The sequence below is a fragment of the Callithrix jacchus genome, chromosome 4 (genome assembly GCF_049354715.1).
Source record: "Callithrix jacchus isolate 240 chromosome 4, calJac240_pri, whole genome shotgun sequence".
Lineage (NCBI taxonomy): Eukaryota > Metazoa > Chordata > Mammalia > Primates > Cebidae > Callithrix > Callithrix jacchus.
Genome location: NC_133505.1, coordinates 22,849,836 through 22,877,286, shown reverse-complemented (window position 1 = coordinate 22,877,286; position 27,451 = coordinate 22,849,836). Strand labels below are relative to the sequence as shown.

General features: G+C 38.1%; 1 protein-coding gene across 1 annotated transcript; it reads left to right on the top strand.

The window, feature by feature from the left end:
* Positions 1 to 579: 579 nt before the first annotated feature.
* SNRNP48 (small nuclear ribonucleoprotein U11/U12 subunit 48) lies at positions 580 to 23,333 on the top strand. Its single transcript, XM_002746244.7, has 9 exons — positions 580 to 772; positions 4,402 to 4,515; positions 4,759 to 4,819; positions 5,682 to 5,756; positions 11,645 to 11,833; positions 13,245 to 13,366; positions 16,288 to 16,376; positions 16,914 to 17,078; positions 20,350 to 23,333. Exons 1-9 carry the CDS (start codon positions 617 to 619, stop codon positions 20,396 to 20,398), a joined length of 1,020 nt encoding a protein of 339 aa, XP_002746290.1. The 5' UTR covers positions 580 to 616; the 3' UTR covers positions 20,399 to 23,333.
* The last annotated feature ends 4,118 nt before the right edge of the window (positions 23,334 to 27,451 follow it).

The following is a 27,451-nucleotide window of genomic DNA, read 5'->3' as shown; positions in this document are numbered from 1 at the left end:
TCACAATGAGCTCAAGCACGGCTAAGCGAAAGCTCATTGTACTATTTAAAAACCGTTTCGGTCGGGCGCGGTGGCTCAAGCCTGTAATCCCAGCACTTTGGGAGGCCGAGGCGGGTGGATCACGAGGTCAAGAGATCGAGACCATCCTGGTCCGCATGGTGAAACCCCGTCTCTACTAAAAATACAAAAAATTAGCTGGGCATGGTGGCGCGTGCCTGTAATCCCAGCTACTCAGGAGGCTGAGGCAGGAGAATTGCCTGAACCCAGGAGGCGGAGGTTGCGGTGAGCCGAGATCGCGCCGTTGCACTCCAGCCTGGGTGACGGGAGCGAAACTCCGTCTCAAAAAAAAAAAAAAAAAGTTTCTGTAGTTATAAACCATTTTTTTCTGAAAAAGTCCAGGAGGGCGAAGGTCTTTCAGGGAAGGACAGTGCAAACGCAGCCGTAAGCCCAGAAGACATTGGAAAACGCCTTTCAAAATAACAATCCCGCCCTTCTCGGGGCTCTTCCCTATAGGCTGCTCCAGTCACGTGGGGGCTTTGCCCCGCACACAGCTCCCAGAAGCCCGCGCGCGACGCCGGCAGTTTGGTTGCTTCCTCTTGGCTGGTGGGCTGCATCCATGGAAGGGGAGCCTCCATCTGTGGAGGAGCGGCGGCGGCTGCAGGAGGAGCTGAGCGAGTTCGTGGAGAGCTGCTGCCGGACGCTGGAGGAGGTGACGGCGTCCCTGGGCTGGGACCTGGATAGTCTGGATCCCGGGGAAGAGGAGGCGGCGGAGGTGAGGGGCGCGGCCGCAGGGCCCGTTTCGGGGACTGTCGGCCCGGGGTCTTCTGTGGCACAAGGGGGATCCACACTGGCAACCGCGGAGGGAAGGGCGAGGAGTCCCCGTTCGTGTGCAGAGCTGCGGTGGGTGCTCGGGACCGGAGGGGTGCCGCGGGCGCTGGAGCAACCCTGAAGTCTCTGGGGCCCGGGCTGGGGCGCGCGAGGGCCTCCCGAAGGCTCCACGCTGACCTCCGGTGCGGCGCTCCCGCCGAACTTCGAGTTTAAAGAAAAAGAGGGGCCGGGCGCGGTGGCTCACGCGCGTAATCCCAGCACTTTGAGAGGCCGAGGTGGGAGGATCGCTTGAGCCCAGAAGTTCGAGACTAGCCTGGGCAACATGGTGAAACCTCTTGCCTACTAAAAGTACAAAAATTAGCCGGGTGTGGTGGTGTGACCCTGTGGCTCCAGCTATTCGGGAGACTGGGGTGGGAGGATCGCTTGAGGCCAGGAGCTCTAGGCTGCAGTGAACCGAGATGGCTTCACTGCACTCCATCCTGGGCGACAGGGCAAGACCCTGCCTCAAAACACAAACAAAACCCAGGAAGATGGCAATGAGTGAGGAAGGAATGGCAGATTTGGTATTTATTTAGAAAGTATATACATGGTGAAACCCCGTCTCTACTATAAATACAGAAAATTAGCTGGGCATGGTGGCGCGTGCCTGTAATCCCAGCTACTCTGGAGGCTGAGGCAGGAGAATTGCCTGAACCCAGGAGGCGGAGGTTGCGGTGAGCCGAGATCGCGCCGTTGCACTCCAGCCTGGGTAACAAGAGGGAAACTCCATCTAAAAAAAAAAAGAAAGTAAGTGAATGGGTCTCAGCGCTGCAGCAGGATTGGCGGTTTGCATTATCATCTGTCATATGGATTCCGCAGTTGCACCAGATTCCTGTCAGGAGAGCTGGGAGTTTGCCAGTTCGCCTTTCTATGCCTTGAAATTGGACACTTCTGACTGGGACAGCACCGATTCTAGGATTATTAAAGGATATCACCAAGAGATGGTAACTGGCAACTCTCGGGACATTAGAATTGCCTTTTAAAAAATGTAGGCAAGTGTATTTAGAGTGAACAATCATGATTTTTGTTTGTGGGGTGTTTTTTGGTGGTCTGAGAGGAAGGGAAGTGCTCCAATGGGGGTAATTCATTATCTTTAATATTATTTCTGGGTTTACCAGGCTGTAATAATTTCTCCTGGGTTTAAGTTACATCACTGATTCCCCAGAGACATCTAAAATATATTTGATTTCTGTATATACCATTCATTATTTATTGTATTAAAAGCATAGAGGAAATTTAAAAAATCTTTATTGTTCATTTAGAGGAGTATTTGAAGCTGGGAATTCCATTGGAGTGGGGCTTACCAGACCTTTTTATGCATTGTTTACTCAGCATTGCAGTAACATTGGATTCCTTGTATTAACATTTAAATAGCACTTTGTTTGTGCCACTTAAACTACATTACTTCATTTAATACCCATAGTAACCCTATGAAGTAGGTATTGTTGGCCACATTTTATAGATGAGGAAAGGGACATAGAGGTGATAATTTGTCCAAGAATACACTGCTAGTAAATGGCAGCTAGGATTTGAACTCAGGTCATTGTGGCTCCTGTGAGTCTGTGCTTGATTGCTATGCTGCCTCTTTAAAACTCTTGTAAAATTCCAAAATTCTGACCATCTGCTGTGGGTTTACATCTAATTTTTGCAAAACCAATATTGGATAGTCAGGAGAATGACTTGGTTTGAAAATACTGCTTTGTGACATCCATAGTTCTTAGAATGAGTGCAATCCAATAGTGAATCCTCACATTTCCACCAGTGTTTTAGTACTGAATTTAGTTACAACTCTTGGTCTGGACCTAGCTTATTGTCTGGTGGTGGTGAGGGGGAATACAGGAGAACTCAACCATTGTTATCATGGATCTATGATGGGTGGAGTTAGAATTGCTGTGGTACACTTTATTGTAGGCTGTGGTAGACAAAGTTGTGGTCAACAAAGGCTCCCTGGACAAAGTGAATTCTAAGCTGACAAATAAAAGTGAGCTGAATTAGCTAGGTGAAGCAGGAGGGTGAGGGGTGAGGGGAAGCATCAACAGCATGTGTAGAAGTTCAGAGAGGAGGGAGTGACCAGATGAGGAAGTCTCAAGTAGTTAAGGATAGCTAGAGCATAGATTGTGGAGTTAGAGCAGAATGATGATGGTGGGTAGAGGCCAGATCTCAAAGGTCCTTGTCAGCCATATTAGAAAGTCTAGATTTTTTTTTTTGAATGAAAGCAGTGGGGAAGTATGGAAGTATTTTAAGCCAGGGCATATCATAATCATATTTACCTTTTAATAAAATATTAGTTGCTTACATTTATTGGATGCTTGCTATGTACCAGGTCCTATTTGAATTCCTTTATGTGTATAAACTTAGGTATAGTTTTTTAAATCTTCACAATCACTTTGTGAGAGAGGTCCTGCTATTATTTCATTTTATGTAATAGATGAGGAAAATAAGGCAAAGAGAGATTAAGTACCTAACCCAATTTCTTGCAGACAGTAAGTGGCAGAGCTGGAATTCAAACCAGCTACAGGAGGGAGAATGAAGGGGAGGGCAGCAAGACTGGATGGGGTTGGGGAGAGCATGAGAGATTGAGCAAGCGCAGTCAGGAGATGGCTGTTGTATTTCAGGAGACAGATGTTGATACCCTGAATTGCAGAAGTGGCAGTGGAGATGGAAGATATTGGGGGATTTTCAGAGATATTTAGGAGTTAAATTGGCAGTACTAGGTGATTGATTGGATGTGGGTGATGAGGGAAAAGAGGTGGTTTCTTGCTTGAGCAAGTGGGACCTTTCACTGAAATAGAAAAGTACAAGAGGAATAGGTTTGAGAGAGAAGAGATGATAAATAAAATGAATTAATTTTTGTTCATGTTGAACTTTTAGTGTCTTTAGTATATGGTACTGGAGAGAAACAAGGTATAAAGATCTAAATTTTGGGAGTCCTCACTTTATAGTGAGAGTTGTAGCCTTGAGATCTTTCAGTAAGCATATATTCAATAGTAAAGTCAATGGTTATATTAATAGTTACATGAAAACGAACATCTGAAGGGGGACAAATAGAGCAAGGAAGACACATATTTAGAGGAGATCAAGTAGAAGGAGCCTGAGAAGTAGAAAGAACGTGAGGGATGTGTCCGGATGACAAATGGACAATTGGAGTGTGACCTTCTAAGAGTTCAGATATGACAAGACAGTGACATGTTCTTTGGCTTTAGTAGCAAGGTTTAAAGTGACCTATTGACTGGTTTCAGTGGGGCAGTGAGTGAGGAATGGTAGTAGGTGAGATTGTTTAGACAGTGAATGTAAACATCTTTCAGAGAGTTAGGCTTTGAAGGAGTAGAAAGAAGACAGGGGCAGTTAGGGGGTTAGGGGTTGAAGGAGGGTTTTTTTTTCTTTAATGCATACCCACATGAGGGTTGAGAGAGGCCTGTAGAAGAGGATGCACTAGACAGTACTGTTACCTAATTAAATAGTAAACATTTAATGGGAATAATTATTTAAATATTATGTACCTATTTTCTTTGTTTCTGTTTTATTTTTTTATAGGATGAAGTTGTGATATGTCCTTATGATTCCAATCATCACATGCCTAAATCATCTTTAGCAAAGCACATGGCATCTTGTAGATTGAGGAAAATGGGCTATACCAAAGAAGAAGAGGTACCATATATTTACTATATTATATATATGTCATGCGTTTCACACATTAATTCACAATTTTTGGAAGTTATATTGTGAAGCTCTGATATAAAATAATAGCCTTTATTTGAAGGGTAGGATGGTACTTTCCTAATTTCACAAATTGTGAGAAATAAGTAATACTGATCTATTGTTTCTGTCAAATCTTAAAATAGTCAATTATCTGAAACTTAAGAACACTGAGATTTTTTTTTTACTCTTCAGGGTGAAATGTATAATTCTGAGTTTTTCTATGAGAATGTGAAGATACCTTCAATTACTTTGAGTAAGTATTAATTATAATTTTAAAATATCTTAGTGTAGGTATTGATTTTCCATTTTTATATTATCAAAAGAATGGATTTTTTTTAAGTATGCCTATGATTTGGAAGGACATTTAGTACCTTAAGAGAATGTAGAATTAATTAATGTACAAGGAAACTAATTCACAAAATCTGAAGTTTAGAGACCAGGCCTGTGTTAATAGGCAGTGAAAACCTTACAAAGCTTTGTACAGTAGAGCAGAAACCTTCCTTTTCAGTTAAAACAAAAATTTGAGCTTGTGACACAGATTGAAGGATAAGACTGAAGATGGACATTTGTTCCAGGGATTCACAGCATATATAGAGATTAAATTCTTGGGCTCTGGAAAAAAAATGTCCGGATTCAACTCCTGTTTTTATCATGAACAGATGTGACTTTCAGCAAGGTAATTAACCTGTTTGTTGCTTAAATTTCTTTAAAATGGAGGTGGTTATAGTAGCACTTTGTGAGAATTAAGTGATATGTGTAATATTTTTAGAATAGTGTCAGGCACTTATCTGGAGGCAGCTAGAGGGTCACAGAGCTGTGACCATTACAACACAGGCTTCAAGAATGTTAGCTGTTATTGATCACTAAAATTTGTCGCTGCTACTGCTGTGTGCCTAATTATAGGCATGAACTGCTTGAAGTCTGGTTACTTACTAGGCTGTAGATAAATCTGAAAGGATTCTGTGTTCGGATTTTGTAGACTGGGATGTGGATGTTTCTTAAGGTTTTGGAAGGTCTGTCCACGTGCCCAAAGAGCTTGGATCAGAAACCAGTTAATCATTTAATTGTGGTCACTGATGATTCATATTATATTTATGGATTTTTTTTTTTTACAGATAAGGACTCACAATTCCAGATAATTAAACAAGCTAGAACTGCAGCTGGGAAAGACAGTGATTGCTATAATCAGAGTAAGTGGCATTACAGTTTAAGTGAATTAACGAATCAAATTATTATTTTTTTCTCATAACCATGTTACTAATTTTCTTCGAGAAAATCCTGTGAAAACAGTTACATGGGAAAGGTTAGATTTTACATTTAACATTAGGCTAATTTGCTTCATTTCAACTTCATTTGTTAGATGTTTCCTGTTAAGATACATCAGAGTCTTCCTAGGTCACTATCTTAGCCAGGGGTTTATCCTTTGAATTACCTGGTGATTTATAGGTGAAGTTGCCTTGTGGCTAATTAAAAAAATTATTATTTAGTAAATATAGACAGTCTCAATTTAATGATGGTTTAATTTAGGATTTTTCCACTTTCTGGTGGTGTGAAAACAATACATAACCACAAGATTTTAGACTTTAAGCCCTAGGGATTCTTTTATCAGATGCTGGGCTGCATTTTCAACTTAAGGGTATTTTCAGTTTATGATGGGTTTATTGGGATATACCCCCGTGTAAGTCAATAAATGCCATTGAGTGAGGCTCTTTTACCCTGAGATTTCCTCTCTTGAGGGTGTTGAAATGCAATGTAAAGAAACGGCTTAGGCTAAAAGAAATTAGTCTCTACAGCTACCCTCAGGTTATTACCCAGTAAGTGAGTTGGTTTGAGGTGATGAATGCTTGGGATCCTCTTCTCAGAAAAAAAGTATAAACACAAACGTTTTACATATAATTTCAGAGGATTCATATTAACAGATCCTTTCATGGCCAGCTTTGGAGCTGGGTTAAAGAGTTTCTGCTTGGGGACCTCAGCAGAGACTAGGTTAGAAGTTTTAAGCATAAGCTTCTAGGAAGTTGAAAGAAAACTTAATCTGTCAAAAACATAGACATAGGCTTGGTGCAGTGGCTCCTTCCTATAATCCCAGCAATTTGGGAGGCCAAGGCAGGCGGATCACCTGAGGTCAGGAGTTCAAGACCAACCTAGTCAACATGGCGAAACCGCCCCCCAACCCCGATCTTTACTAAAAAGTACAAAAATTAACTGTGCCTGGTGGCGGGTGCCTGTAATCCCAGCTACTCTGGAGACGGAGGCAGGGAGAATTGCTTTAACCCAGGAGGCGGAGGTTGCAGTGAGCCCAGATGGCGCCATTGCACTCCAGCCTGGACGACAGAGCGAGACTCTGTCTCAAAAAAAAAAGACATAAATGAGTTAATAAAAGTTTAAATTTCTAATGAACCTAGATATGACATCTAGCCAAAACCTGAACAATTTATCTTAGAAAGATTTCTGCATTCCATTGTCTTCTTTCAACTTTATGCAGGTGGCTTTCTCTGGACGTCTTACCTTTTTTTCCTCATTGTTTTTTCTAGCTGAATTATATTTACCAGGCTGTAGTCATGGTTGGTTTTCTCCCTTGTTGAAGTTGAGGATCTTTACCAAATATGTTCTAAGCCAGTATCTGGATTTGATGTCTTAGAGTTGCACTGTGGCTTCAGAAGGAAGACCATCTTATCCTTAGCTGTCTATATTACATGGGTAATCTACAACAGCCAAAAGCACATTTCTTTTGGTTGTTCCCACTTTTGTCAGTTCCCACTTTTGTCCCTGTCAGCAGATTTTTTCTTTGAGGGAAACAATTGACTCTCTTTTTTTTGGAGATTACTAAGCTGTGACTAGTCATGCCTTTTTTGGCCTCTGCTATTTATTGGTTCTACTCATATCCCCTGGTAATGTACCCATAAAAAAGTAGAGGTTTTTGGTTTTTGAAGGGGTTAATACTTAAAGGACTTTATTTGACTCTTAAGTGGTTAGAGTTACTGAATTTATTTTAGAGTTGAAAGAGAATTTGGAGATCATCTAATCCAGTGTCTGCATTTTATATGTAAGAAAACAAACTGTCTGATAGAGACATGATTAAGTTCTAGTGTGTTCTAAAGGGCTTCCATAGTTTTATTTTTTAAAAGCTTCTTTTTTTCCTAAAGCTCTTTTATGAATTACATTTCTCTTTCACAGCAAACTCGTGATAAGTCAAACAGATAATTTCCTCTGCACACAAAAGTGAAATAACTTCCTTTGCTAAATAATAGCAAAGTGGATTCAGAACTAAGTTCTGAATTTTGACACAAACTCTGAACTGAGTTGTTTGATTTTCTGTTAGAAACCCTACATTTAGTAAAATTTGTAGACTAGGATTCTAGATATTGCTCAAATTTATTTATTATATCTTTCATGATGAAGTGGAAGCATATCACCAAGTTCATATCTCTACATACTAATTGTGACTATCAGTGCTGTTCATTGTTTATTCTACTTGGTGTAAACCTGTTTGATATAAATAAAAGTAGCTGCTTGGCCATGTATTAATGACAACAACTCTTAGCTTTTGTCTCCTTATCTGTAATGTAAAACTCTCATAGAGTTATTGAGAGGAACAGTGATAATGGATGCTAAAGAAGCCCTAGCTCCAATAATTGGTAGCTACAATGCTCTAAGTGAAAATTAATGTACAGAAAGTAATATTAAGATAATGAAATGGATGAGTTTTTTATATATGAGTAGTTTAGAAAATGCTCTGCTTTTTAATTTATAGAACAGTATTAATGTAGATTTGGACATTGAACTTAGTTCTTTTCAAAAGTAAAGAATTACTTTGAATAGTTCTCTCAATAGGTAAGAGGAACTTTGATTTTGAATTTTCACACTATTATAAAATCGTTAACAGTAACTTTTTATGTCATCTGTAATCCTATTTAAAACATTTTTTTTGGCCGGGCGCTGTGGCTCATGCCTGTAATCCCAGCATTTTGGCAGGCTGAGGTGGGTGGATCACCTGAGGTCAGGAGTTCAAGACCAGCCTGGCCAACATGGTGAAACCCTGTCTCTACTAAAAATACAAAAATTAGCTAGGCGCAATGGCGTGTGCCTGTAATCCCATCTACTCAGGAGGCTGAGGCAGGAGAATCACTTGAACCTGGGAGAGAGAGGTTGTAGTGGGCCGAGATAGTGCCACTGTACTCAAGATGGCGCCACTGTACTCCAGTCTGGGCGACAGAGTGAGACTCTGTCTCAAAAAAAATTTTCGTTTAAAAATATCCTCTGTAGAGTTATGCAGTTTTTAAACAAATTATTTTTCTGGCTCACTTATGTCTTAGACATTTTAAGATCTTTTCCCTCAAGACAAGAATTTCTTTAAATATCTTATTGATATATTTACTTTGAAGGGAGAATGACTAACATGAGAAATTTTGCATTTCTCCATCTAATTCATATTTTATTTGTTATAACTAAAATGTAAGTTTTTTGACAAGGTTTTATGTATGTTTTCATTTCCTCTGTCATGTCAGGCCTAAACTCAGTGTACAGAATTCTCAATCTGTTAAACTTCATGAAAACTCGAACAACCATTAGATCTACGTACTTATTTTCAGATATAGTTACTTTGGTTAATTTTTTAACCAAGCCATTTCAATCATAAACAATCATTTTATATTTGGTGGTTTATCTTTTTCCTTCAATATTAAATATACAAGTGGTATACTTCAGTATCATGAAGTGTGTTTGAGTCATGGCCATGATGTGAAGATCAGTGTACTATGAAAGAAACTTAAAAAGACAGGATAGAATGGCTTTAGATCCAGTCTGTTCCCATCACTTGTGAGGCTTTGGGCAAGTCATGTTACTTCTATGACCCTTAATTTCTGTATCTGTAATCTTAGGGAATTGACTCTGAATGACTTCTCCCTAAAATTCTGAATTTGTATCTTTGTGACAACACCTTCTACTACTATTTAATGTTGTATGTTACATGTTTAAGGTCCCCTTTGATGACAGAAGTGACTAACAAGAATTAGAATTGGCATTATTAAAACAATAGAGTTTCAATTTGGGGTGATGAAAAGCTCAGAGATGGATAGAGGTTGCACAAAGATGTGAATGTACTTCATGTCTCCGAACAGTACACTGAAAACAATGGCTAGAATGTTACATTTTATGTTATATATACTTTGCCACAAAAAAAACCCTGCAAAAACAGACAGCCAAAGGGTCATAGAATTATTATAATTACAGAACATTCATATGTACCTTTAAATCACTTAGAAATGTGCGTTTTGAAAATTTACATATTGTGTAAATGTAAGTTTATTTAAGTATGTTTATCCTTTTTGTTGTCAGAAATATCTATGTTCTGAATGAACTGAATGCAGTTTGTTGCTTAACCTTTCCTGTACTTTTTCTTTTTCAGTAATTGGGGTGAGTATAAAGAGGAATTAGGAACCTGAATGTACTCCTTATTTAAAGATATGCAGTATCCTTTTTGCAAATGATATCCTTTTAAAAGTATCACTCAAATTTCTAAACTTTATCTTAATATCTGTCACATATTATAGTCTTGAATTGGAATTTTGGTTGAATTTCAAGGAATTTAAGTATCAGACTTCATCATAAAGAAATTTAAGATGAATAAATTGAAGAAAGTGCTAAAATAATTTAAGAAGGAAATTATATTTCTTTGTTTAAAAATAACAGGCAAAGGTTTATGTGGAGCTTGTTTGTAATACATCATTATTTTCTAATCTTTCTGTTTTTCTCCCAAATTTTTATAGCCTATATTCAAAGGAATTAGGCTTATCAAAGTTGTTTTTATAATTTTGTATTATAAAATGCCTACTATAATTAGAAAAAAATTGATTGACTTGAAAGGGAACCCTTTTTTCCCACTAATTCAGAACTCTTTGACTAGTAAAAATGGCCATATATTGTTATCAATAACCCTGTTAAACCATGGCCTCGGATTCACTGCAGCTCTCCTCTTATTATGCAGACAAATAGTATCTCTTTTTTGTTGTAATGCTTAGTTCATAGTATGGTCTTACTTGAATTCTTTTGCCTCTACCTAGGAACTTAATGAGGTTAGACTTATCAAATATAAGTATCTGGAAAGAGCTACCGATTTTATTTGTTCTATGAACCAGTTACTACTTTAGAATAAGTTAGCAAACAATGAAAGGATTCCTTTAGTAGCTCATGTTCTTCGTTTGCATTAGTGAATAATGAAGTCTAGAAAGAATTGTTTTAAATTGCTTTTTTTACAGTTGCAATCATTTTTTTATTTGAGAAAATTTGAATCTCAAAACAAAAATTTTCTTCAATGTTTAATACATCACATCAAGGTATTGTATTTCCTTTTTTTTCACTAATGAGCAGATTTTAGAAAATTCTATAACAACCGGGGGGCACTGCTATTAACTTTTTTCAATTAATTTGGTTAAGCCATTATGCTTCCTTCTCAGGAAATTAAAATGAGTTTAGTTTCAGTTTAATCTGTCTTTTTCTGGCCTGAGGAGATGTTGGATTTCTGCTACTTAATTATTTTTTGGCCCCTAGCTCTAAGTCCTTGCCCAAGTGCAATATATTTTGAATATTGACCATCTAACTTGATGTCTCATACAAAAAGATATTTTTTACAGTTTTTAATATTTCCATAGTTTATTTTCAAAGAGACTATAATGCATATTACTTATTAAAAGCATTTTTTCCCAACTTTGATGGGGAAAGCATATCAACAGATAACTACTTTTGTAGATGGGTAGCCTTTTAAAAATTGTTACCCAAAAGGTTTTCATAGAGCAAATTGTCTCTTACAGTTATTCCTGCCTGCCTTCCTGGGATCTGTCTTTATATTGTTGGAGAGAATAGCAAACATCCATAATTCTTTTTTTTTTCATGGATATTACATTTAGGATAGAATTGTTGTTTGTCATTTATTACATAGATTGATATTTTGTATTGTTAGGGATTCTTTTGAAAAAAATTTTAATATTGCATTATGAAAGCACATGTTTAAAGATAACTAGATTTTAAGTTCACAATGTTTCATGTATTGTTTATTCTTGTGATTTTATTTTTACTTTAGGGATTTATTCTTCATTGCCTGTTGAAGTTCCTCTGAATCACAAACGGTTCGTTTGTGATCTAACTCAAGCTGATCGTCTTGCCCTGTATGATTTCGTAGTTGAGGAGACAAAGAAAAAGCGCTCTGATTCTCAAATCATCGAAAATGACAGTGATCTCTTTGTAGACTTGGCTGCCAAAATCAATCAAGGTTTGAGATGCACATCATAGCTTTACATTTCTTCATTATCATTTTATTGAATATTATTAAGATGATTGAATTGTCAGGCCACTTGGTGTTAGAACAAAATGGTTTTGTATTATTTAATATTGACATGCAGTTGGCCCTCTGTATCTGTGGGTGCTACATCCATCAATTTGACCAACTGTGAATTGAAAATATGTGGAAAAGGTAAAAATGGGTGGTTGCTTCTGTACTATACTTGTAGAGACTTTTTATTCTTGTCAAAATTCCCTAAACAATATATTAACAACTATTCATACAGCATTTACATCATATTAGATTTTTGTTTTGTTTTGTTTTGTTTTGTTTTAAAAAAGACAGAGTCTCCCCCTGTCGCCTAATACAGAAGTGCGATCTCAGTTCACTGCAATCTCTGTCTCCCAAGCTCAAGCAATTCTTGCACCTTAGCCTCCTGAGTAACTGGGATTACAGACATACGCTACTATGCCTGGCTAATTTTTGTATTTTCAGTAGCGATAGGGTTTTACCACATTGGCCAGGCTGGTTTCAAACTCCTGGCCTCAAGTGATCCTTCCACCTTGGCCTCCCAAAGTTCTGGGATTACAGGCATGAGCCACTGTGCCTGGTCTCTATTAGGTATTGAAAGTAATTTATCCTTTTGATTTGGGTAGGAGATAAAAAGAAAGAAAGAAAAATGAAAGTAATTTAGAAATAAAGTGTATAGGAGGATGTGTGTAGGTTATATGCAAATACTACACCATTTTATATCAGAGACTTGAGCATCCGTGGATCTTGGTATCCTTGGGGGTTCCTGAACAATCCTCCATGGATACTGAGGGATATTTACTCAGTGCCTGAGGTTTTGCTCTGACTTTTACATTTAATGTACCTTCTTTCTATAAGAATATTAAAACTGTGGGAGGCTGAGGTAGGCAGATCACAAGATCAAGAGTTCGAGACCAGCCTGACTAATATGGTGAAACCCCATCTCTACTAAAAATACAAAAATTAGCCGGGCGTGGCAGTGTGCACCTATAGTCCCAGCTACTAGGGAGGCTGAGGCAGGAGAATCACTTGAACCCAGGAGGCAGAGGTTGTAGTGAGCCAAGAGTGCTCCATTGCTCTCTAGCCTGGGTGACAGAGTGAGACTCCATCTCAAAGAAAAAAAAAAAAAGAATATTACAACTGTGCTGTTACTTTAATCTGTGTACCTAAGCACTCTTATGTTCAGCTAACGGCTGGTGAAAAGGAACGATATAAAACTTAGCCCATGTATAGAGATAATACACAGTGTTTAGAATGTTTTGTGTGCTACTTTAAACAAGTTAAAATCCAGGATTGTGATGTGGTTATTTGATGAGTCATAGAATTTAAAAGCTTTGGAGGTTATAATAATTTTATTTTATTCTTTCATTAGATAATAGTCGAAAAAGTCCAAAATCCTATCTTGAAATTCTGGCAGAAGTAAGAGATTATAAAAGAAGACGCCAGTCCTATAGAGCTAAGAATGTTCACATAACCAAGAAATCATATACTGAGGTAAGTTTTACATAATCTTAGTTGATAACAAAAATTTCCCTTAGGTAATTTTCTAAATCTGTTCTATGAATTTCCACAGTTCTTTGGAAATTTTCCGAAAGTGTCTTTGGGGTGGCCACACCTGATTTGTATCTGTTGCATCACTTCTAGACCCACCCTTCATAAAGGCAAAGGCTTTCATAGTACAAAAACTTTATATAAAACAGTTATACAGGCCAGGCGCAGTGGCTCACGCCTGTAACCCCAGCACTTTAGGAGGCTGAGGCGGGTGCATCATGAGGTCAAGAGATCGAGACCATCCTGGTCAACAAGGTGAAACCCCATCTCTACTAAAAGTACTAAAATTAGCTGGGCATGGTGGTGCGCACCTGTAGTCCCAGCTATTCAGGAGGCTGAGGCAGGAGAATTGCTTGAACCCAGTAGGCGGAGGTTGCGGTGAGCCGAGGTCATGCCATTGCACTCCAGTCTGGGTAACAACAGCGAAACTCTGTCTCAAAAAAAAAAAAGAAAGAAAAAAAACCAGTTATACAATCTTAAAAGACAGCTCCTTGTGAGAAAGTAGTAGTGTATCAGGGTAAAAGCATGCGTTTGGGCTTTAGGTAGACCTCATCTTGAGTTTTGATTTTGCTCTTTCTCGTTGGCTCTTTGACTTCAGCAAGTTATTTGAGCTTTTTAGATTGAATGTTTTCTTTTCATAAAAATTATATAATCTCTGCAGGGTTGTTACGAGAATTGACTGACAGAACGCATGCAAAACAAAGAATATTAGCTTTTACCTTTTTTGTAGAAATCTTAGCATATTTTTATGTACTCTAGTAATATCTGGGCTTAAGAAATGTGTTGATATACATTATACATTAGTCTCTTGGTATATATCTAGACTTATTTTCAGATGCCATTTAATGGCTCATTAGAGTTGATGAATTTTTTTGGTACCTTGCCCAGACTCTACAAATAATTTCCTCATTGATTCCCTAATTGTTCCCATATTATTTCTTACTTTTCTCTGATTTAAAAGACCTTCCATAATCTGGCCTCCTTTTCCCAAGCATTTTCTTTTGCTTTAGTCAAGCATGTCTCTTAAACTGTATCTAATTGCATATAATTATTCTTACGTCTATGCCCTAATACCTGTTATTTTCTTACCTGAAATGCTGTTTTTGCCATTTTAAATCTCGTTGAGTTTAAGGGCCACCATTTCCATGAAGTGCTAGTTGACTAATCACTAGTTTATTGTAGTAATATTCTGTACCACACAGCTTAGCTCTAAATTTTATGCTGTTCTTTTTACAATTAAAGTCTGTGTTTTAGACTTACCTTTGCAAGTAGAGACCTGGGTCCTTGTCATACTACCTTGGTGATTTTTAGAGTCCCTAAGATACTTGGCTCATCAGTTGTTTTTAGTCTGGTCTCTTGATAACCTTTGTAATCAAGCTTAAATGTTGCTGCTAGTATTTTTTATGATTTTATAGTTTATGTTTTATTGTGGAAATATTCAAACGTATACTAAAGTGGATAACATAGTGTAAGGAACCCTTACGTACCCATCACCCAGCTTCAAAAATTGAAATATAAAATTGGTAAGGACTTCACAGAGAAGGTAGCCTTTGAGGGAAAGGGAGAAGCCAGGAGGAGTAAAAGAATGTCTGCTTACTGACTCTTTCCTATGTTGTAGACCTGAGCTAGGTGGGTTCTGTGCAGACATCAGGCTTCAAGGAGGGAGGCTTATAGGCCTGCTGGGAGGTGGGAGAGCTGGAACTTGAGATATGTGTGTGTGACTCATGTTACTCCACTAGGTTGGACCTTGGCATATCTTAGGTTTTCCATGGGATACTATAATGGAGGAGGGGAGGTAGTAGATAAGGATTTTCTGGGTAGAAGAACTAGCATTCTGAAAAGCAGATAAAAGTACAGGAGTTTTTCAGAGACTCATTAGTAATCCAGGGTGGCTAGAGCTTAGGACTTCTCCACTGACAGATGAGGCTGATTTCTATCTGATGTATTAAAATCCTGGAGGGCTTTGAAGGCTTCATTAAGGAGTTTGGATATTGTTCTATTTTACTTTGGGAGCCATTGAAAGTTTCTTTAAGGTGGGGAAAAACACAGTCAGGCCTGAATGACAGTGTTTTTGAGATTGCCCCTTGCTCCCTATACGTTTTTTTCTGAAAACATTTTCTATTTAATCATGAGGAAAGTGTAAGCTCCTATTTTAGTTTTGTCTTTGCCTCTGCAGTGACTAACCCTGTGCTTGGTGGCATGAGTAAATAGAAAAGGAAAAACTTTCCAATGGTTCTTATGGGTAAGGGATTTATAGTGTTATTTGGAAAGTATCTGTGAAGTGACTGTATGTTTCATATTTTGTCTTATTAAGTCATATGATTAAGTCAAGATGATTTAATTATAAGGTTTAAAAAAATTTGTAAATAATCTCTAACAGATATAAATTGCAAAACTAAAAATAGTACCAAGAACTCCCATTATTGCCTTTACCCAGATCACTCATTGTGGTCTGTTATTTTGCCACATAGCTTATCATTGGCACTCTCTTTCTCTGTCTGCACATTTTTCGCTCTCTTGATCTCTATCTATACATATTTTTTCCCCTGAATTCTTTAAGAGTTAAATTACATACATCATGACCCCTTTATCCCTAGTATGTATTTCCTAAGAGGTATTTTATTACATAAAGTTAGTACAGTTAGCAACTTCAAATTTAATATTGCTATAAAACTTTTATCTACTATTCATATTTCAGTTTGACCATTGCCTTTTCTGTGTTCTCTGAACTGCACATGTCCCACAGTCTTTTATGTCATAGCGCTTAGTAAATATTTGATTATTAGCACTGGTTTTTCTAGCATTATAGTCTTAATTTTTTGAGCAGTTTTCTTACCTGAAATTCGGTGCTTACTTCTCCCAAGGTGATTCGAGATGTGATAAATGTGCACATGGAAGAGCTCAGCAATCATTGGCAAGAAGAGCAAGAGAAAACAGAGGATGATGCCGAAAAGTACGTCATTATCTTTATTGGTGGAAATACTCTCTCTTCAATCTGTTAGTTATAATTGTTAAATTTTAGCCTTTCTAAAACCCTTGATAGCACACCGTATACTCATCAAAATGCTCATTGTTTTTTGTTGTCAGTGTGCTCAGGGTTATTATACCAGAGTTGCTCTGACATTACCGTTTGACAGTTTTCACAGGACAAGCATATTAGTGAAATATTTAAATAGCAAAACATACTAACATTTATGCCTAGTATTCCATTATCGGAACACCAGGCATGTGGGCGTTATTTATATCCTGCTGCTTGATGTCATCGCCAAGGTCTCATTGCAAAAATTCAAAACCTTGCAACCTCAGGCATAAATGGGTTAAGAGCTGTGTTTCTTTGTCCTCTGATATGGGTTATAAGATTGTGCATATTTAGACCATTATCTACCATTAGTTTGATATAGAATATTGCACTTTAGGCTGGTGTGTCTGTGTGTGTATACTGGAGACAAGTGGCAAAACAAACTGATTAATGTTCTTTTCTATGTTTTAGGAATGAAGAAAGGAGATCAGCTTCAGTAGATTCACGACAGTCTGGTGGAAGCTATTTGGATGCTGAGTGTTCACGACATAGAAGGGATCGGAGTAGAAGCCCACATAAACGAAAAAGAAATAAAGATAAGGATAAAAACTCTGAGTCGAGAAGAAGGAAAGAGAGGTGGGTCTAACCCTGCATCATCCAATATTGAATTCTCTACTTTTTAAAAGTAGAACAGGTTCTTCTGTTGTAGACCATGCTGAGAAAATAGATTTTAAGAATAAGTTAGAGGCTGGGCGAGGGGGCTCATGCCTGAAATCCCAGCACTTTGGGAGGCCAAGGCGGGCAGATCACAAGGTCAGGAACTCGAGACCATCCTGGCTAACACAGTGAAACTCCGTCTCTACTAAAAATACAAAAAATTAGCTGGGTGTGGTGGTCTGCGCTTGTGGTCCCAGCTCAGGTGGCTGAGGCAGGAGAATTGCTTGAACCCAGGAGGCAGAGGTTGCAGTGAGCCAAGATCGTGCCACTGCACTCCAGCCTTGGCAATGGAGTGAGACTCCATCTCAAAAAAAAAAAAGAAAAAGAATAAGTTAAAGTAAGGAGAGTAAACAATTGATGATGATTCCTAGCATTCATTATAGTTCAGTTCAAATAACCATCACTCTAGTGACATAGTTCTCTGCATGTGTGATTGGATATTGGTTTCTCTTTTTTATCTCTTACTTGCTTGCTTCCTAAACAGGACATATGAAATTAATGTCTAAGTAGGATGTAACTGTGTTAAACAGGTGTTTTCCTAGATCCCTTTCTTCTGCTCATTCCTTCCTTCCTCTTTCTTTTATTTCTCTTTTTTTTCTTCTAATTCCTCAATTAAGGGTATATGGGGTCAGAGAGAAGATCTAAATTTTGTCAGTCAATTTGGTCCTTGTTGGTAAAATTTGGTAGCTCAAGAGATATGAATTAATACCGAATAGTAAATGTACATCATTTGAAGCATATTTCTGTATTCCAGCTGCTTATGAGGCATGTACCTAGATCTCAAGTTGATAGGGCCTATAACTAAACTTATCTTTTTCTCAGTCTGCTCTTTTTTCCCTAGCATTCCTATCCTGATTTAAGAGATGACGCTCATCTATTACCTAAGCCAGAAATCAAGGAATCATTTTAGATACTTCCTTTCACTCCTTACCATCATCTGGTCAATTAATGAAATGATGGTCATTTTCTTAATTGTCCTACTTGTCTTTAAGTTGACTGCATATGATTCCATCCCTTATATACTGCTAGAATGAATAGTCACTTCATAGAATTCTACTGGCGGTCTGGCTTGGTGGCTCACACCTGTAATCACTACACTTTGGGAGGCCGAGCTAGGTGGATCACTTGAGCTCAGGAGTTCAAGGCCAGCCCGGGAAACTTGGCCAAACCTCATCTCTACAAAAAATACAAAAATTAACCTGGCATGGTGGTGCATGCCTGTGTTCCTAGCCACTTGGGGGGCTGAGGCAGGAAGATTGCTTGAGCCTGAGTGGTTAAGGCTGCAGTGAGCCATGTTCGTGCCCCTGCATGCCAGCCTGGGCAACAAAGTGAGACCCTGTCTCAAAAAAAGTGAGAACTCACTGGGCGCAGTGGCTCATGCCTCTAATCCCAGCACTTTAGGAGGCCGAGGCAATGGATCACGAGGTCAAGAGATCGAGACCATCCTGGTCAACATGGTGAAACCCTGTCTCTACTAAAAATACTAAAATTAGCTGGGCATGATGGCATGCACCTGTAGTCTCAGCTACTTGGGAGGCTCAGGCAGGAGAATTGCTTGAACCCAGGAGGCGGAGGTTGCAGTGAGCCGTGATTGTGCCATTGCACTCCAGCCTGGGTAACAAGAGTGAAACTCCGTCTCAAAAAAAAAAAGTGAGAACTCTTCAGTGGCAAAATTCACATTCTTTTGAATGGCTCTCAAGACTTCTGGGATCCTGGCTCCTACCTACTTGTATTTTGCTACTACCCCATGAAATGCATAACTTGTGCTCTAGCTAGCCTGAGTTACTTACAGTTCTTCATCCACACTGTGCCACATCTATGCCTTTCCACTTTGTGTTCTGCTGCCTACCTCTTTTTAAAAGCCTGCTTGATAAACTCCTCCTCATCTTTTAACACCCGTCTCAGCCATTTCCTGAAGCCTTTTTCTCACTCATTCAAGCAAAGCTGATCATCTTTTTCCATTTTGTCACCACCCTACCTAGCTCATATTTGTTCTTGAGCTTAATGGTTATTATCACTACTAGACTGTGAGCCCTATGAAGGCAAGGTCTATACCTTATCTTATTTCTTTTTATACACACAGTACTGTCAGATATTAGGCCATCAAATAATATCCTGTCTCTCCAGGGCCACTGGTAATCAGGAATTAAAGCTTATTGTATTGGTTTGGTGATTTTGTTCATCTTACTATCATTCAGTTAATTAGGTGTAAAGCCAGCTATGACTTAGTCCTTTTCTTATACAAATGAAATATTTGCTTAGTAATCCTTTTGGATTCATATGCTATTTTATAATAATTATACATACACAAACTAATTCTTGATTATTAAAATTGTGCTCTTTCACTTCTTTCAGGTTTGGTAGTTCTTCTTCTACTTAAGTAATTTTTGACATTTCTAATCAATCCCTATTGACTCAAATACATTAGAAGTCCTCAAAAATCTAAACATTAAATAATTTTTATTTAAAGAAGATAAACTGGATATAAACAAGAAATACTTTTCGACAGGCTAATCTTTGATATCCACACCCAGGGTGGACTGAATTGTAGGTACTTGGTTTATCTCACATAAACCGGAACAAGGAAAACATTAATTTAGAATTAAACAGTGATTTTTTAAGAGTATATATGAAAAATGCATAATGAAAACTAAGAGACAGGCTGGGCATGGTGGCTCACGCCTGTAATCCCAGCACTTTGGGAGGTCGAGGCAGGCAGATCACCTGAGGTCAAGAGTTCGGGACCAGCCTGGCCAACTTGGTGAAACCCCGTCTCTACTAAAAATACAAAAAATAGCCAGGCAAGGTGGTACACATCTGGAATTCCAGCTACTCAGGAGGCTGAGGCAGGAGAATCACTTGAAGCTGGGAGGCAGAGGTTGAAGTGAGCTGAGATCGTGCCACTGTACCCCAGCCTGGGCAATAAGTACAAAACTCCCATCTCAAAAAAAAAAAAAAAAAAAACACTAACGGACAAAACTGAAATAGGAATAATAAAAATGATTTTTTAAAAATTACGCTTTGAAGTTCTGCTTTAAAATGAATTGTAATGTATATATAAATGATAACTAGAAAATTCATTTCAAATAGGACATTAAAGTGGTATATATTACTGTTGAATTATTTTAAAGCTCTGATATTAAAATGTCCATCATTTATAACCATTTTTTTGGTACCTCTTTTGTTTCAGGGATGGGGAAAGACATCATAGTCATAAAAGAAGAAAGCAAAAAATATAAATGAAGTACTTGTACATGTATTAATTATGCTTATGCCGTGATAACCAATATGCTGATATATTAATCGGAATTTGCTTTGCATAGGAGAATGTTTTTATGATCTGTTTAGTGCTTTTATTTTCCAATAAATATACTTCGAACCATTAGTACACTATTAGGCCCTACAACTTTGTTTTGCTTTTATTTTAATAGATGGTTTACTTCCTATAACTGATCTTGTTTTGTTCTTTTTTGCTAATATATGTATCTCAAAATTCTTTAAAAAGTCAATATTTATCATATATAAATTAAACATGAATACATTCTCATTGCAAAAAACTACATCTTATAAATAAGACTAAGTCTTTGAACACCGTCTGCTGTTCCTGTCGTCACGCCAGTGGTGACTACTGTTTACCACTACACTGGTGAATTGTAATAGGGAAAAACAATCTAAATATTGAAGAGAAATGGCCTGACAAATAAAATATGATGTAGTCATTTTTTACTTACTTTATTAGAGTTAAAAGAAGTAATCTAGATCCATATTAACCTGGATTGGTCTCAGAAACATAGTGCTCAGTGAAAATAGCAAGTTGTAGAAAGTTATATACAAATTATGTGTACATACAAAACAATGCTATGCATTTTCTATGGCTATATAACGTATGTAAATATATTTTTAAAGGTTCAGAAGAATCCATACCAAAGTTCTTACAGCGAGTGGGGGGGTATAGATGAGAGATTAGGGGTGCAAATCAGGATTGACAGTGGTCGAAGGGAACTTTAGCTTTATCCGTAACACATTAATTTAAAAAAAAGTTATTCATGTTTCATTTAATTTAAAATATACTGTCATATTGTGTTTTGTAAATCAACAGAATTGAGGTACTATTTACATATATTTAATTGCACCCTTTTTAAATGTATATTTTATTGAATTTTGACAGATTCATATCTCTGTGCAACCACCATCACCATCAAGATGCACATATTTTCATTGCCCTCAAAATTTCCATACCCACTTTCCCAACCAATTTCTCTACCCCTAGCCTAGGCAGCCACAGATCTGCTTTTGGTTACCATTGATTAGATCTATCCTAGAATTCATGTAAATGGAATACTGCAGTATGTACTCTGCCTTCTTCCACTCTGCAGATTTTTGAGATTGATCCCGGTGTGTCAGTTGACCATTTTTTTCTGTTGATTAGCAGTATGTTCTATTGTATGTCAGATCATTCAGGTGAAACTTAGGCATGAAATGTTAAGCATCTGACATCTAAATAGCAATATTTTGAATATTGGAAACTCAGGTTAAATATTTTGTTTCCAAGTAGAAATGAAATCTTACTATTTCAGTAAGTAGCTGACAATGACAGAAAGATTGATAGGATTTGGATCAGATTGGCTGTTAGGCTTCAAGTATGGGAAACAGCTCTCAGACTTATAAATTAGAAATCAACAGGTTACTTGCCAATATGTAGTCATATTGCTGTCATTGTACTTAATTTCTAATTATATAAAATTCCCACTTAAAAATGTAAAAGCAACTGATGAATCATGAAACTGCTGCTTTAATAGATCAAAACCACTGGAATCATCAGGAATTTCATATTGTGTGACAATTTGTAATTTTGTTTTAAATTATGATTTCATTGATTTTACTAACTGAAAGAAACAGAAGAGTAAAATTGGCACATTTAGGTTTTTTGTAGAAGAAAGAAAGCAGTGAAAATTAGGAGTGGATTGGAGAAATTGGGGGGAACCAGAACAGTACAGAGAAAGGAAAAGATTGAAAATGTAACCAGAGTTCTTTAAAGCTCACATTTTATAGCATCACTGCTGCAAACTAATAAAATGTGGAATTGGATGCAAAGAGGCACTTGAATGAATTAATCTTATGTACTTACCTGTTTGTGTTTTGGACGTTTCACTAGATTTGAGCTACTTGAGAGCAGGGTTTATACCTTCATCAGTGTGACCCCTGTGCCTGCAACCTAATAGTTGTTAATTTGTAATTTTAAATTTTGACAAAAGATTTTCACAGCCCCGTCACATAAGATCTAGTTTTTATATCTAGAGTGATGCTATGAATAATTACTATAGCTGCTGTCCATCTTGCCCATCATTAAGATACCTTTTCACCAACATTTCTAATCTACTGGCTGGGGTGCAGTGGTGCAGTCCATAGCTCACTGCAGCCTCAAACTCCTAGGTTTAGGTGATCCTCTTGCTCTGGCCTCCCATGTAGTTGGAACTATAGGTGTGTGCCACTATACCCCGGCTAATTTTTTTATTTTTTTAGAGACGGAGTCTTGCTATTTTGCCTAGGCTGGTCTTGTACTCCTGGGCTCAGATGAGCCTCCTGTCCTCAGCCTCCCAAAATGCTGGGAGCCACCAGGCACCAAGCGTGAGCTGCCACACCTATCTAAAAAGTATATATTAAAAATTTTTTTTTTGTAGAGACAGGATCTCACTATGTTCCCCAGCTGGTCTCGAGCTCCTGGCCTCAGCCTCCTAAAGTGCAGGATTAGAAGTGTGAGCCTCTGTTCCTGGTCACTTTGAGATATTGACAAGTAAACTGCTGCACAAAGCCCAGGGTACTGGTTATATTCAATAAGAAACTGAACTCAGCACTCAGAATTTTAGATTATATCAACGATCTTCAAGTATTTGTCAGTTTTGAGTACAGCTGATTGGATAATCTCAAACCCTTTAGTGAAAATTCATTGTCAAATGGTAAATTTGTGATAAAATATTTTAAGTGCATTGAAAAATATTTTCTAATTGCCTATGTACACTATAGTACAGACATATTCTATAAACATGTTCATAGGTCTTCCCCCTGTCTTCTGAGGACATTTTCTGTTTTAGTGAGTTCATGAATGTCTAAGGGTTCTGGTGCAAAGCTTTGTTGCATTCTGAGTATAAAAAAATAAAATCCATTTATATTTGCTTGGGTGTGTTTACAAGTCAGTTTCCTTTTATGTAGCTTGCTTTTTCATTTGCTGTAATTGATTCTGCAGGTGTGTTAATTATTAAACTAATGCTCTTTTAAACCACACTTATTACATTAGTGATTGTGCTTCCTGCTGTGGTCACAGATTTGGCAGTTTTTGGTGTTACAGGAAGTGCTCATAGTTTTTGGATATTTGGACTGGAACCAGTAATTTCTAGAGCTCCTTTTCAGGAAAGTAAAAATAAGATTTGCCAGATGTAAGGGACTCTGAGCTGGATTCATCTTTATTGAATAAGCCAAGTCACTTTCCCATTCTAAAAACAAGTAAGTCCACCTAAGAAAAAAGAGGCTGCCTTAAAATACAATATAAATTTCTAAACTTGTTTTTAGTCCTTTGTTTTAGTATTACAAAGAAGGAAGCACTTCCAGCTTACTGTGTTGCTACATACACCATTGGGATAATGGTAAATGAAGAAAGGCTGCAGGCTCCAGGGAGTCCTTCCTGCCTTAGGAGTTTCACATCTTGTGGCACCAATTAAGGGATCTGAGTTTAAGTTGCTCGTATACTCTTTATAAGCCTAATTTCCCATACATTGCTTTCTATTAATAACTCTTTCAACCAACTGCCAATCAGAAAATCTTTAAATCTATCTATGACTCAGAAGCCCCTGCTTTGAGTTGTCCCGCCTTTCTGGACGAAACCAATGTACATCTTAAGGTTTATTGATTGATGGCTCGTGTCTCCCTAAAACGTTTAAAACGAAGCTGTGCCCCAACCACCTTGAGCACATGTTGTCAGGACCTCTTGAGGTTGTGTGACTGGTGCATCCTTAATCCCAACAGGATGAAAATTGGTTGAGACTTGTCTCAGACATTTTTTTGTTCACAGTTGCTTACTTAATGATTTTATTGTTGAATTTGTGTCTTGTACCTAAAGCCCAATGGGACAAAGAAGGCTTGGCTCCCATGTGGTGCTGCTTCCCTTCTCCTTCCACCACCTGCCTCCCTGGAAGGCGTTGTTAGGCCCAGCCTAGTGGGAGCTTGGGAGGAGATGAAGGAAGCTGGGGGCATTCACAGCTTCGACTCCTGTGAGGCTCAACACTTCCCTGATTGGTATTCTGGTGCATTAGATAGAAGTATAGCATTAGATAGAAATAAAAACCACCATGGCATGTCAAGAGAGAATCATGGAAGAAAGGAAAAACCTTTTTTACTCTTTGTCTTGAACAAGGGGCCTGGATTTTCATTTTGTGCAGAGCCCTGCCAATTATGTAGCTTAGCTGTCTCTTCCCATGCCTATGGTTTTACTGAAGAACTGTACAGAGCTATTTGCCCTCATTAAGGGATGTCAGCATATAAAAAGAAAGATGAATTGCACTTGTCTTTGCTTTTTTGTTTTCACTTCCAGTATTAGCATTTTAAAATAATCATTCTTTTGATATACTAACGTTCTTCAATGTTTATTTGGCAATAAAACAAACCATTAGTTTTGGAATTAAAGGCTAACATGTCAAAAGTCACAAATTTCCCTTTTGGTGCAGTTTGGCCATAATACATATGCTCCCTAAGTGCTTTTTAAAATGGTCTTTCTATTAAGGAGGATCAAATATTATACAAGTTCACTATTTTTAGGAAAAGACAAATGGAAATAAAGATAAGTCAGTTTTGATTAAAAGAATAATGTATAAACTTGAGGCTGGGCTCATACCTGTAATCCCAGCACTTTGAGAGGCCAAGGTGGGTGGATCACCTGAGGTCAGGAGTTCGAGACCAAGCCTGGCCAACACTGTGAAGCCCTGTCTGTACTAAAAAATATAAAAATCAGCTGGGGGTGGTGGCGCACACCAAAATCCTAGCTACTCAGGAGGCGGAGGCAGGAGAACTGCTTGAACCTGGGAGGCAGAGATTGCAGTGAGCTGAGATCACGCCACCGCACTCCAACCTGGGCGACAGAGCGAGACTCCAGCTCAAAAAAAAAAAAATTATTTATTCCTTAAGAGATCAAGTAGTACATAATGAGTAGAGGGGATTTCTGTTGGTGAAAGAAGACCTGGATAAATTAACATAGTATGACTGTGCATTTCAAAAGCGTATCAGGTTTACATGAGTTAATTTTAAAAATTATTTTCATATTGGGTTTTACTTTTGTTTTAGACTTTTCTTTTTCATTGGCTTTCCAGGGAAGAAGGCAATGATTCATGGGAATTTTTGGTTATTCTTGATTATGAGATAATTGGGCAATATTTTTTCTTTATATACATATATATTTAAATTTATTCAATCAACTAAGCAATGCCCCATTTTACAGATGAGGAAAAGAAAGTTTAGAGAAGCCAAGTGCCCTGCGCAGGGTCCCAGGTAGCAAGGCGGGTAGAAAGATGGAGACAGGTAGTCAAGGCCATCACTGCCTGTACAGGACTGATTTAAGGGCTGCCAGGATGGCTTCTGTAGATACGCAAGGTGTGTAGAATGGACTTTCTATTTCTTAGTGACCTGAAATCTGCTCTTTTACTCAGTGTGAGCATCTTCTCTTTTAAATTCTCTCTCCCTGCCTCTTCCTCAATTGCCCGTTTAGGGAATAACTATGGTTACCCTGAAAAGGGAAGAGGAAGTTGCTTTGGGAGCTTTCCGCTTACAGTAGTTCTCTTTAATGCACAGGGAATCTTTGCCAAGACTCTCAGTGGATGCCTGAAATTGCAGTTAGCACTGAACCCTGTAGATACCCTCTTTTTTTCTATACATACATATCTATGATGAAGGTTGATTTATAAATTAGGCACAGTAAGAGATTAACAACAATAGTAACAAAATAGAACAATTATAACAATAAGCCAGCATCACCACTCTTGTGCTTAAAGCCATTATTAAGTAAAATAAAGATCACTTGAACACAACAACTGCCATACTTGGACAGTCAAATTCATAATTGAGACAGCTACTAAATGACTAAGGGGCAGGTGGCATAGACAGTGTAGAAATGCTGGGCAAAAAAAGGATTCCCATCCCTGGCAGGATGGAGGAAGACAGCCTGAGATTTCATCATGCTACTCAGAAAGGCATGCAATTTAGAACTCAATGAATTGCGTATTTCTGGGAATTTCCACTTAATGCTTTTGGTTGACCGTGGGTAACTGAACCCGCAGATGAGGGGACTCCTGTGCTTGTAGTGGAACACTGGCTGCCTGCACAGCTGACCTTGACAGCCCTGGACCCTGGGACAGTCCATCGGCCTCACTGATTTTTCTCCCCCCAGTGGCAACCTGAAGGTAGCTTCACCTCTGGCTTGGATAGCATCTGGTAATTTCATTGCGGATTGTTTAGTTCACTGGCACGGCTGGAGGGGATGGGAGTAGAAGCATCTGTCAGCAGCAAGGCAGAAGTGAGAGAACCCAATCGGTGGTACAAGGACCATTTGCCAATGCCCTGCTGCCAAGAAACCTGGTCTCCCAGGGTAGTTGGGCTCTTGGCTGTGAGGGTAACTAAGATCAATGTGACTTCTGGACCCCAGGAGTGCCTCTTTCCCTACAATCCATGTGCCCCATTCCTATCCTGATTTTTGAAATGTTGTAATCAGATATTTTTATAAAATGCTCCTTATCTTAAAAATTAATGGTGGATTAGCCAATTAAAAAAATAAGAAAAGTTTTCTTTTAATGTAAAGATTCAGACTCCTGTGGTATAATATAAATCATACCACAAAAGTCTGAATCTTTACATTAAAAGAAAACTTTACATGGTATAACATAAATTAGTTTCTTACAGAATTTTCAAAAAATCTGTAAGGAACTCATTTACATACCACACATGTAAGCTATGTGTAATTTCAAAAAATAACATTATATTTTGAGTTACACACAGAAGCAACTGTGGAATAGTTTTGTAGCTTTGGTATCTCTTAGTGCTTTAGGTCTTTTTATTTTATTTTATATATATATACATATTTTATTGCATTTTAGGTTTTGGGGTACATGTGAAGAACATGCAAGATAGTTGCATAGGTACACACATGGCAGTGTGGTTTGCTGCCTTCCTCCCCATCACCTATATCTGGCATTTCTCCCCATGTTATCCCTCCCCGACTCCCCACTCCCTGCTGTCCCTCCCCTAGTTCCCCC

What these genes read in the sequence shown, in the direction of transcription:
- SNRNP48 (XM_002746244.7), top strand. Translation starts at nt 617, where the DNA reads ATGGAAGGGGAGCCTCCATCTGTGGAGGAGCGGCGGCGGCTGCAGGAG. An exon ending in GGGAAGAGGAGGCGGCGGAG is followed by an intron (nt 773 to 4,401) that starts GTGAGGGGCGCG and finishes ATTTTTTTATAG; the next exon opens with GATGAAGTTGTGATATGTCC. An exon ending in ACAGAGGATGATGCCGAAAA is followed by an intron (nt 16,377 to 16,913) that starts GTACGTCATTAT and finishes TCTATGTTTTAG; the next exon opens with GAATGAAGAAAGGAGATCAG.